General features: G+C 40.1%; 1 protein-coding gene across 4 annotated transcripts in view; it reads left to right on the top strand.

Moving 5' to 3' along the window:
* Positions 1–1,079, top strand: part of EFEMP1 (EGF containing fibulin extracellular matrix protein 1) — a 69,711-nt gene extending 68,632 nt beyond the window's left edge. For all 4 annotated transcript variants that reach the window (XM_027555336.1, XM_027555334.1, XM_027555337.1 and 1 more), the window contains one exon: positions 450–1,079. In XM_027555336.1, coding sequence (XP_027411137.1) covers positions 450–611 — 162 coding nt within the window. In that variant the 3' untranslated portion in view covers positions 612–1,079. The remainder of the gene's footprint in view (positions 1–449) is intronic.
* The last annotated feature ends 13,118 nt before the right edge of the window (positions 1,080–14,197 follow it).

Below are 14,197 nucleotides of genomic sequence, written 5' to 3'. Positions count from 1 at the left end.
CAAGATTCAAGAAGGATTATAACAAAGAATGGACTGTGCTATGCTATGCTAAGTCACTTCAGTCTTGTCCGACTCTGTGTGACCCCATAGACGGCAGCCACCAGGCTCCCCCGTCCCTGGGATTCTCCAGGCAAGAACACTGGAGTGGGTTGCCATTTCCTTCTCCAATGCATGAAGGTGAAAAGTGAAAGTGAAGTCGCTCAGTCGTGTCCAACTCTTAGCGACCCCATGGACTGCAGCCTACCAGGCTCCTCCGTCCATGGGATTTTCCAGGCAAGAGTACTGGAGTGGGATGCCATTGCCTTCTCCAAGAATGGACTAAGTAGTGACTTTAATCCTACCTCAGAATTCTTCCCCTAATTCTTATAAGGAAGTGTATTCACAAATAATAGAAACTCCAATAGAGGAAAAATTATTCTCTCACTCCCTCATTTTTTCTTTCATTCTAGCAAACAAGTCCTGTAAGTGCAATGCTTGTGCTGGTGAAGTCGCTATCAGGACCAAGAGAATACATAGTGGACCTGGAGATGGTGACAGTCAACAGTATAGGAACCTTCCGCACTAGTTCAGTGTTAAGATTGACAATAATAGTGGGGCCATTTTCATTTTAGTGTTTTTAAAGAGTCCACTGTAGGCATTTAAATCAGCCAAAGAATTTTGTTATCTTAAAGCACTATTTTATTTATAGACATATCTAGTTCATCTACATCTATATACTGTACACTCATGAATAATTCAAACAATTACACCATGGTATAAAGTGGGCATTTAATCTGTAAAGATTCAAAGGTTGTCTTTCTTACTGTATGTAAATTAGACATTAATCCACTAAACTGGTCTTCTTCAAGAGAGCTAAGCATACTCTTTCTGGTGAAACTTGGATTCTTTTCTGGAAAAGTGGGACCACGCAATGATTGTCTTCTGTGGTGCTTAAGGAAACTTACCACAGCTCCACTGACAGTCTCATAAGGAGACAGCCACCATAACATTGAACAGCATGCAAGTTCAAGAATGAGATTTTAACTGCTTTGTAAGAAAATGGAAAAAGTCAATAAAGATATATTTCTTTAGAAAATGAAGATATTTGTGTTGGTTTTTACTTTTATGATCAGTCTAAATGTAGTTGTTTATTACATAGTAACAAATCACTATCACATAGTATAGTAGTTTCTATATTTTACATTTTTTCAGAAATTTTTGTTATGAATATAAACAAAAACAGTAAGCAAAATTCCCCAAATGATTATGATATCCCCTAGAAAATTATTATATTGTGAAATCTATGGGGAGGAGATGAGAAAACAAATTCATTTCTAAACCACTTTGGAGTTGACCAGAAGAAGCAAACTTGGTGTACTAGTCAGTTTGAGTTGCTATAACAAAATGCTGTAGACTAACCGAGTGGCTTATAAACGACATACATTTATTTCTCACAGTCTGAAGGCTGGAAGTCCAAGATCAGGGTGCCAGCGTGGTAAGGTTCTGGTGACATGCATAAGTCCTGACCTTCTACCCCTAAAATATATATAATTATAGAAGTGCATATAATCTGTGTATTAAAATGTGTCTGTGTGCTCAGTTGCTCAGTTGTATCTATCCCTTTGTGACCCCATGGAATGTAGGCAACCAGGCATCTCTGTCCATGGAATTTTTCAGGTAAGAATACTGGAGTGGGTTGCCATTTCCCACCCCAGGGGATCTTCCCAGCCCAAGGATCGAACTCACATCTCTTGCACCTCTCACACTGCACCACCTGGGAAGCCCCTGCCTAGGTTATATATACTTCTGGCTTCCCTGGTAGCTCAGCTGATAAATAATCCACCTGCAAGGCAGGAGACCCCGGTTCAATTTCTGGGTCAGGAAGATTCTCTGGAGAATGGATAGGCTACCCACCCCGGTATTCCCTGGTGGCTCAGTCAGTAAAAGACTCCCCCTGCAATGTGGGAGGCCTGGGTTCAATCCCTGGGTTGGGAAGACCCCCTTGGAGGAGGGCATGGCAACCCATTCTAGTATTCTTACCTGGATAATCCCCATGGACAGAGGAGCCTGGCAGGCTGCAGTCCACGGGGTTGCAAAGAGTCGGAAAAACTGAGTGACTAAGCATACACAGTAATATATTCTACAAATATTTTTTGTAGAATATATTATTTATATATTTATATATATTATATATTATAGTAATTATATAAGTTAAATATAATCTATGAGAAAAAAAGACTGAAGCGACTTAGCAGCAGCAGCATGATAAAATAATAATATATTTTATGTATATATATATTTTGGGGACCTACAGAAGCCATTAACTGCAAACAAGATGGTTTCCCTTTCATCGCAACACCTAGTCCTATTCACAAATCATAAACACATGAAAAGGGTTGATAAAATGTCACTCATGCAGTCCCTGTTCTTTTTAATTGTAAAATATGGATAAAACCATTTTACAGTGTGCAATTCAGTGGCGTTTAGTATATTACAATATTATGCAGATATCACTACTACCTAGTTTTGTAACATGTCCATCACTCAAAAATTAAGTCCGTACCCATTAGCAGTCAGTCCTCATTCCCCCTTCCCACAAGCTTTGGTGGGAGTTACCACTTGTCTAGTTTCTATCTCTCTGAATTTGCCTATTCTAGATGTTTCATCCAACTAGAATCATACAATAGATGTCCTTTTGTGTCTGGCTTCTTTCACTTGGCATAATGTCTTCAAGGTTCAGCCATGTTGTAACATATGTAAGTATTTCACTCCTTTTTATGACTGAGTGATACTCCATTGTATAAATATACCACATTTGTTTACCCATTCATCAGTTGATACATAGTTGACAGGTTGTTTCCACCTGCAATTTCTTTGTATCTGGAGTATCCAAAAGGAAACTGATTACAGTCTAAATCACCCGTTTTTAGTTTCATTTTTAACTAAAAGGAAGAGCAAGTGAAAAATAAATTTTATTCACAGAAGCAAAATCCTGAAAGAAGCTAACACATGAGTCACTTTACAGGTACAATTGTCCTCAGTAAACATAAGAATCTCATGCTCTTTTCAAACATAATTTGAAATTCAAAATAAAGTAAATATCATCACTGAAAACAAACCAAAGCAGTAAAGCAAAGCTTTGTTTTCAAACTACACGTGACTCCCACCTTCCCTCCTCCATGAGAATCACTGGTTTAAACCAGCTCCCATGGATAAGAATTATGAAAATAATTCATCATCAGAGTCATTATTATTCAGCAGCAAACATTAATTGAGCAGCTTCTATGGTAGTCTCTTCCAACATCTAACAGTGTGATGGAGCATAGAAAAACCAAGGTTTGAGTCTCAATTCTAACATTAACGAATTATGAGACTTAGCTTCTTGGCACTGTGGTTTCTTTATACATAAAACTAGGATATTGAAACAAGGTATTTTTTTCATCTTTAAAAACTATAACTATTCCTTATACCTGAGCTACATTGAGAAAAAAGGTGGCTCTTTTTGCCAAACTTTTTACAACCTTTGGGTCTTCTTTGTATGCAGTGGCTGTTGGGAAGCACTGCTGCTGCTGCTGCTGCAGCTAAGTCGCTTCAGTCGTGTCCGACTCTGTGCGACCCCATAGACAGCAGCCCACCAGGCCCCACCATCCCTAGGATTCTCCAGACAAGAACACTGGAGTGGGTTGCCGTTTCCTTCTCCAATGCATGAAAGTGAAAAGTGAAAGTGAAGTTGCTCAGTCATGTCTGACTCTTAGCGACCCCATGGACTGCAGCCCACAAGGCTCCTCCATCCATGGGCGTTTCCAGGCAAGAGTACTGGAGTGGGGTGCCATTGCCTTCTCCCTTGGGAAGCACTGGACATTGGTAAAAAAGAAAACTAATAGCTCCTACCCCAAAACATGTCTTCAAAATGAGAGTTCATTGCTAGGGACAAGGATATGAGAAATAATCCAGTTTAGCTATACATTTTTAAATTACAATTCAAAATAACTTTTTTTAGTTTTCACTGTTCAATTATGCATGTTTTGCTCCTTTCTACTGATTCTAACTGAAATATTATTTCTCATGTTAAACTGAAAATGATTTTACTTTGTTTTGCCAGCAAAAAATTCAAGTCATAGGTTCTCACACTTCCGAACATGCTTCCAGAAAAACCACATGTTCTTACTCAGTAAGCCTCAATAATGAAGACTGAACCAGTAATTTCCATCACCAGTCCAATGCCCATACCTGGGTTCTGAAACTTTCATGCTTTCTGACTGGACAGAGAAAAGACCTCTTGGTTGCTAAGACTTCTCAAAAGGGGAATAACTTCCCTTCAAGCTGCCAAATTTCCCTCTTAAATAGGTTTTTGACAATATGCAGACTTCATCTCTTCTAAACATAAAATCTCCTATTACCTACACTTCTTTTTAATAATAATAGGATTCTAAACTTAGATGGCACCTGGTGAAACCAAGTTATTCACACTTGCTCAACCTACTCAGTGCTTTATGGTGACCTAAATGTGATTCACTTTGCTGCACAATAGAAACTAATACAACATTGTAAAGCAACTATACTCCAATAATAAATAAACAAAACTTTTTTAAAAAGACTTTCAAGGTCACAGTTTATTGAGCAATAGCACTGTGCCTTAAATGAATGTCTTATGACTTAGATTAGGGCTCTTTTTGTTGGCTATACTCCAAATTTCAACACCAACAAGCAATCACTTTCCTTCCAAGCTGCTTCCTGCAGTATCCACCCCAAACTGTGGACCAGCTTTGCTGATTACCATGAGCAGTTGTCACCACTGCTGTTAACTGCAAAAAGATTGAAATAGCACAGGTACTAACCTGATTCTGATTTAGTCTGTTAAACTTTGCTCATTTGTTCTCTAAAAAAAAACTCCAGCAAGACGAAAATAACTGCTACACAAAATACTTCTGAACTCTAGAAATTGAAACTCAAGGACCAATCATGTAGACTTTACTATACTTGAGAGCTTAGAAATTTTTAAAAGGAGAAAAGAAAGCCTATTCCTAAAGGTACAAACAGAAGTGTCTGCACAGGGGAGCTTTGAGAGAGACAGTAAGGGTGGAAAGGGGTTAGCATTCTCCTCATTCAGAAACTAGACCAAAAGACAATGAGTCCTTCCTCCCATAAGATCAGTGGAAGGTAACGGGTTAATGAAAGATTACTGCCAGTCCTGATATCAGTTAACATTCATTAGGTGTTTATTGAAGGAGCAAACAACGAACATCATCACCTCATCACCTAAAGCATTCTTGCTTTAGAGGCTTGAAATAACATAAGAGATACCATATTTTATTAACAACTCAGCCAACTGTGGGGCTTTTGGCTCTTTCACAATGTTTAAGTTAAAATGATCTCCCTGGGGCTTCCTTAGTGGTCCAGTGGTTAAGAATCCATATTCCAATGCAAGGGACATGAATTTGATCCCTTGTTCAAGAACTAAGATCCCACATGCTGTGGGGCTACTAAGCCTGTGCGCCACAACTGTTAAAGCCCACGCACCCTAGAGCCCGTGCTCCATAAGAGAAGCCATCACTATAAGAAGCCTCTGCACTGCAACTAGGGAATAAACCCCCACTCACTGCAACTAGAGAAAGCCCAAGTGCACCAACAAAGAGCCCGTATGCTGCACTGAGGACCCAGTGCAGCCAAAATAAGTACTATGATGACATCATTTACTTACTTAATTCATCTCATCCTCAATTTGAAAAATGACCCCCCCAAAAAAAGTTAGGACTTTTTACTGTGATTTAAAATATATAAATATTAGAGGGTGGAAATAAGCTAGAAATCAATCCCCATTTTTATCTAAAGAATATAGTTATCTCTACCACTCTGCCTCTACAAGGAAGTTGTTTTAGTAAATGCAAAGGATGGAAATAGAAAGATTGTTCAATACCCTAAGACCATCTGAACACAACCCAATGAGATTATTATTTGGGGGGAAGCTTCACAATTACAAGTTTATTGTTGAACCTTGTTTCCATGATTGCAAGCAGTTGCTTATGTTTTGAATGGCCATGTATGCTTCTAACTTTCTAGTTCTTCCTTTAAAATATAGAACAGCTGCTGGCCTACTCATATGTTACACATAAGAAGCCCACAAGGGACAAGGCCTTCCATTAATATGTTGAATTATTTTTAACACATTTGTATTTCTATCCTGACTCATCATCTCAGAGAGAGGGCAAGTTTCCATCTTCCCAGCTGGGGGGAACACCTGCAAAACACAAATGCAAACTGTGACACATCTGGTACCAAAAAACCAATCTTGTTTCATCTGGCCAGCAGACTAAAATATCAGGATTGTTGAACAGAAACAAGGCAAAAAGTTAACTGCCATTTATATGTAGTCAACACAGATGTCTATTTAAGCTGTTTATATTATAAGCGCATGTGTATGTTAACAGAGCACAGACCCGTTTAATAAGCCAGAGTTGGATTATAAACGCAAGAGAATTTTAAGGCCCTGAACGCAATAATTTGGTTCTTTTTTATCTTCCCATAGAAACTAAATTAATTTCATCAGAATCTCAGCATTCTTTTTAAACAGATGCATTTAACACAAATAAATAATTTGTTGAATACCAAACTATTTCCTTTAGAAACTGTATTCCATGTTTTTTAATGTTTATATTGTGTTTCTTAAAGTGACTTAAACCAGGTGTCTTGGTTTCTGTTGCCCCAGAAGAAGACCCTGTCACAGAACTGAGTGTGGGAAGTTTGACAGATTAACTTAGGAAGCACAGGTGAGAAACTAGGGAAAGTGAGTCAGGGAAGGGAGAGATGCTAATAACTGAGTAAATGAGTGGGTCTCTTCTGTGAGCAAATTAGTACTTCGTTCCTCTGGGGATCCTCTGAGATATAGTGTAGAACTCTCCTCAAAAGCCTCCCACCAGAAGCTGCCTAGACAGACTCCCATCCCTGTGGGAGGGTTACCCCCGGGGCACTAATACCACACACACACAGTTACAACTACCTGTAGTGGGGTGAGCTTTCTGGCACTGGAGAAAGCCCTCAGGCAGAGAAGAGAGACTAAGGCTTGATACGGGATGTTGTCAGGGAGCTAGAAACTTTTACTGCAAACCTCAGTAAGCTCTTGCTGCTGGCGGACTGTCTGCCAGGCAGCAATACCCACACTGCTTGGATTCTGACCACAGAAGCACATGGCCTGATGGTTTCATACTACATAAGCCTTTCCTGAACCTTTTTCTGTTGGTTCTTCATCTTTCCCCCCGCCCCTTCCTTTCTCTGGCAAAAACCCAAGTTTTCTTCTCCTCTGTGTATCACTCATTTAGCAAATCAGGCCCCAAACATGTTCATTCAATGCAAAGACACGCAAGATATTATGTACAGTGGTATTATACACTTAACACCATGAGCCTGATTCCAGAGCACAAGTCCAACTATAGAGTTTTATATAAAATTAGTTGCCATTCAAAGATGAATTTTCATGGAAGCTAGTAAAGCTAAAGCTTCAAGGCCTTTCCCTTGCATCATCCTTTCCAAGGCTCTGAAGCTACAATATGTCCATGTTATCATATTATTTTTGTAAAATTTGAAAAAGCAATACCTTTTAGCCAAACGGGTTAGGTCTGATCATTCTTCTTAGGTACCCCCTTTCATACTTCTTGTGTTAGGTAGCACTGGGATGGTCATAAGGATTTAGGGGAATCCAGCCCAGGAAATTGAGTTACAAAGTACATTTAACTCCGCCTTAGAGAAATATACCTATATAGTTCACAATCACTTCTATGTATGTTTAATTCCAGGTCCTGTCTGGTATAGGAATATCTTCTAAAAATATTCCTACCACCCACCCTCCATGTTGATTTTACCTAACAGCATGCACAGAGATTCAAGGCTAGGGGTCTTATCACAGTGTAATGTGTCCTACGAGAGTCAAACATGACTGAGCAACTAACAATTTCACACACTATCCAGCACCAGAGTAGGTAGTAGAAGAAAAACAAGTTTTGAAAGAGCCAGAAGCTAATCTATGAAAAATTCTCCCAATCATCAGAGGTGTAAAATGAAAACCAAAAAATTTGGTTTTTATTCGATACCTTTTCAGGAATATATTTAATTATGTAACATGTTGTTGCTCAGTTTCCCAGTCATGTCCAACTCTTCACAACCCCATGAACTGCAGCATGCCAGGCCTCTCTGTCCCTCACCATCTCCCAAAGTTTGCCCAAGTTCATGTCCATTGCATTGGTGATGCCATCCAGCCATCTCATCCTCTGACATCCTCTTCTCCTTCAGACCTCAATCTTTCTCAGCCTCAGGGACTTTTCCAGTGAGTCAGCTGTTAGTATCAGATGACCAAAATGCTGGAGTTTCAGTTTTAGCATCAGTTCTTCCAACCAGTATTCAGGGTTGATTTCCCTTAAGATTGACTGTTTTGATCTTCTTGCTGTCTAAGGGACATTCAGGAGTCTTCTCCAGCACAACAGTTTGAAGGACTCAATTCTTCGGTGCTTCGCCTTCTTTACTGTCCAGCTGTCACAACCATACGTGATCACTGGGAAGGCCATAGCCTTGACTATATGGACCTTTCTTGTTAGAGTACTGTCTCTGCTTTTCAACACATTGTCTAGGTTTGTCATAGCTTTCCTGCCAAGAAACAAACATCTTCTGATTTCATGGTTGCATTCACCATCCACAATGATTTTAGAGCCCAAGAAGAGGAAATCTATAACTACTTGCACCTTTTCCCCTACTATTTACCATGAAGTAATGGGGCTGGATGCCATGATCTTAGTTTTTTTAACATTTAGTCTTAAGCTGGCTCTTTCACTCTCCTCCTTCACCCTTATCAAGAGGCTCTTTAGTTCCTCTTCACTTTCTGCCATTAGAGTGGTATCATCTGCATATCTGAGGTTGTTGATGTTTCTCCCCACTATCTTGATTCCAGCTTGTAACTTATCCAGCCCGGCATTTCTCATGATGTGCTCAGCAGATAGATTAAACAAACAGGGTGACAGCAGACAACACTGTCATACTCCTTTCTCAATCTTGACCCAATCAGTTGTTTAATATAGGGTTTTAATTATTGCTTCTTGACCCGCATACAGGTTTCTCAGGAGACAGGTAAGATAGTCTGGTATCCTTAACTCTTTAAGAGCTTTCCGTTTATTATGATCCAAACAGTCAAAGGGTTTGATGTAGTCAATGAAACAGAGGTAGATGTTTTCTGGAATTCCCTAGCTCTCTCTATGATCCAGCAAATGTTGGTGATTTGATCTCTGGTTCCTCTTCCTTTTCTAAATCAAGCTTGGACATCTGGAAATTCTTAGTTCACATAATGCTGAAGTCTTAGCATGCAAGATTATAAGTACGGGAGATGAGTGCAATTGCCAATGATTAGCATATTCTTTAGTACTACCCTTCTTGGGAATTGGGATGAGGATTGAACTTTTCCAATCCCGTTGCCAGGTCTTCAAGATTTGCTGACTAATTGAATGCAACACTTTGATGGCATCATCCTTTAGGGTTTTGAATACATTGTTCTTCAATGAACAGTGTATGTAGCATATGCATTTATAAATGCACCATATCATGAAAATATTTTTCATATATTTCATTAAGAACTCACTAGAAATTATTCTGACAATGAGAATTGAATTATAATCCCCCCAAATCTATCACTTCAGTTCAGTTCAGTTCAGTCGCTCAGTCGTGTCTGACTCTTTGCGACTCCATGAATCACAGCATGCCAGGCCTCCCTGTCCATCACCAACTCCTGGAGTTCATTCAAACTCACGTCCATCGAGTCAGTGATGCCATCCAGCCATCTCATCCTCTGTCGTCCCCTTCTCCTCCTGCCCCCAATCCTTCCCAGCATCAGGGTCTTTTCCAAGGAGTCAACTCTTCGCATAAGGTGGCCAAAGTATTGGAGTTTCAGCTTTAGCATCATTCCTTCCAAAGAAATCCCAGGGCTGATCTCCTTCACAATGGACTGGTTGGATCTCCTTGCAGTCCAAGGGACTCTCAAGAGTCTTCTCCAACACCACAGTTCAAAAGCATCAATTCTTCAGCGCTCAGCCTTCTTCACAGTCCAACTCTCACATCCATACATGACCACAGGAAAAACCATAGCCTTGACTAGACGAACCTTTGTTTGCAAAGTAATGTCTCTGCTTTTGAATATGCTATCTAGGTTGGTCATAACTTTCCTTCCAAGGAGTAAGCGTCTTTTAATTTCATGGCTGCAGTCACCATCTGCAGTGATTTTGGAGCCCAGAAAAATAAAATCTGACACTGTTTCCACTGTTTCTCCATCTATTTCCCATGAAGTGATGGGACCAGATGCCATGATCTTCGTTTTCTGAATGTTGAGCTTTAAGCCAACTTTTTCACTCTCCTCTTTCACTTTTATCAAGAGGCTTTTTAGTTCCTCTTCACTTTCTGCCATAAGGGTGGTGTCATCTGCATATCTGAGGTTATTGATATTTCTCCCGGCAATCTTGATTCCAGCTTGTGTTTCTTCCAGTCCAGCATTTCTCATGATGTACTCTGCATCTAAGTTAAATAAGCAGGGTGACAATATACAGCCTTGACGTACTCCTTTTCCTATTTGGAACCAGTCTGTTGTTCCATGTCCAGTTCTAAAGGTTTATATAGGTTTCTCAAGAGGCAGGTCAGGTGGTCTGATATTCCCATCTCTTTCAGAATTTTCCACAGTTTATTGTGATCCACACAGTCAAAGGCTTTGGCATAGTCAATAAAGTAGAAATAGATGTTTTTCTGGAGCTCTCTTGCTTTTTCCATGATCCAGCGGATGTTGGCAATTTGATCTCTGGTTCCTCTGCCTTTTCTAAAACCAGCTAGAACATCTGGATGTTCATGGTTCACGTATTGCTGAAGCCTGGCTTGGAGAATTTTGAGCATTACTTAACTAGCGTGTGAGATGAGTGCAATTTTGTGCGGTAGTTTGAGCACTCTTTGGCATTGCCTTTCTTAGGGATTGGAATGAAAATGGACCTTTTCGAGTCCTGTGGTCACTGCTGAGTTTTCCAAATTTGCTGGCATATTGAGTGCAGCACTTTCACAGCATCATATTTCAGGATTTGAAATAGCTCAACTGGAATTCCATCTCCTCCACTAGCTTTGTTCATAGTGATTCTTTCTAAGGCCCACTTGACCTCACATTCCAGGATGTCTGGCTCTAGGTGAGTGATCACACCATTGTGATTATCTGGGTTGTGAAGATCTTTTTTGTATAGTTCTTCTGTGTATTCCTGCCATGCCACCTCTTCTTAATATCTTCTGCTTCTGTTAGGTCTATACCATTTCTGTCCTTTACTGATCCCATCTTCACATGAAATGTTCCCTTGGTATCTCTAATTTTCTTGAAGAGATCTCTAGTCTTTCCCATTCTGTTGTTTTCCTCTATTTCTTTGCATTGATCACTGAGGAAGGCTTTGTTATCTCTCCTTGATATTCTTTGGAACTCTGCATTCAGATACGTATATCTTTCCTTTTCTCCTTTGCTTTTCGCTTCTCTTCTTGTCACAGCTATTTGTAAGGCCTCTCCAGACAGCCATTTTGCTTTTTTGCATTTCTTTTCTATGGGGATGGTCATAATCTCCGTCTCCTATACAATGTCACCAACCTCCAACCATAGTTCATCAGGCACACTATCAGATCTAGTCCCTTAAATCTATTTCTCACTTCCACTGTATAGTCATAAGGGATTTGATTTAGGTCATACCTGAATGGTCTAGTGGTTTTCCCTACTTTCTTCAATTTAAGTCTGAATTTGGCAATAAGGAGTTCATGATCTGAGCCACAGTCAGCTTCTGGTCTTGGGTTTGTTGACTGTATAGAGCTTCTCTGTCTTTGGCTGCAAAGAATATAATCAATCTGATTTTGGTGTTGACCATCTGGTGATGTCCATATGTAGAGTCTTCTCTTGCATTGTTGGAAGAGGGTGTTTGCTATGACCAGTGCATTTTCTTGGCAAAACTCTATTAGTCTTTGCCCTGCTTCATTCCATACTCCAAGGCCAAATTTGCCTGTTACTCCAGGTGTTTCTTGAGTTCCTACTTTTGCATTCCAGTCCTCTATAATGAAAAGGACATCTTTTTTGGGTGTTAGTTCTAAAAGGTCTTGTAGGTCTTCATAGAACCGTTCAACTTCAGCTTCTTCAGCATTACTGGTCAGGGCATAGACTTGGATTACTGTGATATTGAATGGTTTGCCTTGGAAACGTACAGAGATCATTCTGTCGTTTTTGAGATTGCACCCAAGTACTGCATTTCAGACTCTTTTGTTGACCATGATGGCTACTCCATTTCTTCTGAGGGATTCCTGCCCGCAGTAGTAGATATAATGGTCATCTGAGTTAAATTCACCTATTCCAGTCCATTTTAGTTCGCTGATTCTTAGAATGTCGATGTTCAGTCTTGCCATCTCCTGTTTGACCACTTCCAATTTGCCTTGATTCATGGACCTGACATTCCAGGTTCCTATGCAATATTGCTCTTTACAGCATCGGACCTTGCTTCTGTCACCAGTCACATCCACAACTGGGTATTGCTTTTGCTTTGGCTCCATCCCTTCATTCTTTATGGAGTTATTTCTATACTGATCTCCAGTAGCATATTGGGCACTTACCGACCTGGAGAGTTCCTCTTTCAGTATCCTATCATTTTGGCTTTTCATACTGTTCATGGGGTTCTCAAGGCAAGAATACTGAAGTGGTTTTCCATTCCCTTCTCCAGTGGACCACATTCTGTCAGACATACTACCATGACCCGTCCATCTTGGGTGGCCCCACACAGCATGGCTTAGTTTCACTGAGTTAGACAAGGCTGTGGTCCTAGTGTGATTAGATTGACTAGTTTTCTGTGAGTATGGTTTCAGTGTGTCTGCCCTCTGATGCCCTCTTGCAACACCTACCGTCTTACTTGGGTTTCTGTTACATTGGACGTGGGGTATCTCTTCACAGCTGCTCCAGTAAAACGCAGCCGCTGCTCCTTACCATGGACGATGGGTAAATTGGCTTCCCAGATGGCTCAGTGGTAAAGAATCCCAAATCTATAGTCCCCCCAAAACTGTAATTCACTGAAATGAAGAAATAAATTTCAAGTAGAAAAAATGAATAGATGTTTACATTGATCAAATTAATAAAAAGGAATGAGTCATGTGGACATGTTGGGATGGAATTTAAGAGTCCTGCTACTTTGAAATGGAACACTAACATCAGTAAAGAAAACTTAAAACTGATAATTTTACCACCACAAAAAGGTCATTGACAACTCATTAGTAAGTGAATGTGGCCATTTCAAAGGGTGTTTAGCATTAGTTCTTGAACAAGAAAACTAGGAGTGATTTACAGTTGAATATATCTTATATGATAGAAGCTTGCTGCTGCTGCTGCTAAGTCGCTTCAGTCGTGGCCAACTCTGTGCAACCCCATAGATGGCAGCCCACCGGGCTCCCCCATCCCTGGGATTCTCCAGGCAAGAACACTGGAGTGGCTTGCCATTTCGTTCTCCAATGCATGAAAGTGAAAAGTGAAAGTGAAGTCACTCAGTCGTGTCCGACTTTTCACGACCCCATGAACTGCAGCCTTCCAGGCTCCTCCGTCCATGGGATTTTCCAGGCAAGAGTGCTGGAATGGGTTGCCATTACCTTCTCCAATGCATGAAAGTGAAAAGTGAAAGTGAAGTCGCTCAGTCGTGTCCAACTCTTAGCGACCCCACGGACTGCAGCCCCCAGGCTCTGCTGTCCCTGGGATTCTCCAGGCAAGAGTACTGGAGTGGGGTGCCATTGCCTTCTCCAGAACGTTGCTAGAGGTTTCTAAATTTGACAACAATTTCAAAATTTTGTATGACATTGCCAAAATGGCTCTTGAAACCAAAGAAATCTTTTTGTAAATCTGTCAATTTAAAATTGTTCTCAACCATTCAGAAGAAAGATTGGGTTATCTTTCTATTCTTTCTATAAGAAAGGATGTACTGTAGAGCACAGGGAATTCTACTCTTTAAAATTGGAAAGAAATTTTAAAAAGAGTAAATACATGTATATTTATAACTGAGTCACTTTGTTGTACACCTGAAACTAACACAACATTGTTAATCAATAATACTCCAATATGAAATTAAAATTTCAAGAAAAAGAAATGATGTTACAAAGTTGTGGCCATAGGCAATCAAAAGATATGTATTCAAAATGTAGGAGGAAAAGTATT

The sequence above is a fragment of the Bos indicus x Bos taurus genome, chromosome 11 (assembly GCF_003369695.1).
Source record: "Bos indicus x Bos taurus breed Angus x Brahman F1 hybrid chromosome 11, Bos_hybrid_MaternalHap_v2.0, whole genome shotgun sequence".
In the NCBI taxonomy this organism is placed as follows: Eukaryota; Metazoa; Chordata; class Mammalia; order Artiodactyla; family Bovidae; genus Bos; species Bos indicus x Bos taurus.
Note: the sequence above shows the minus strand (reverse complement) of the source record. Positions and strands in the feature narration are given on the sequence as shown.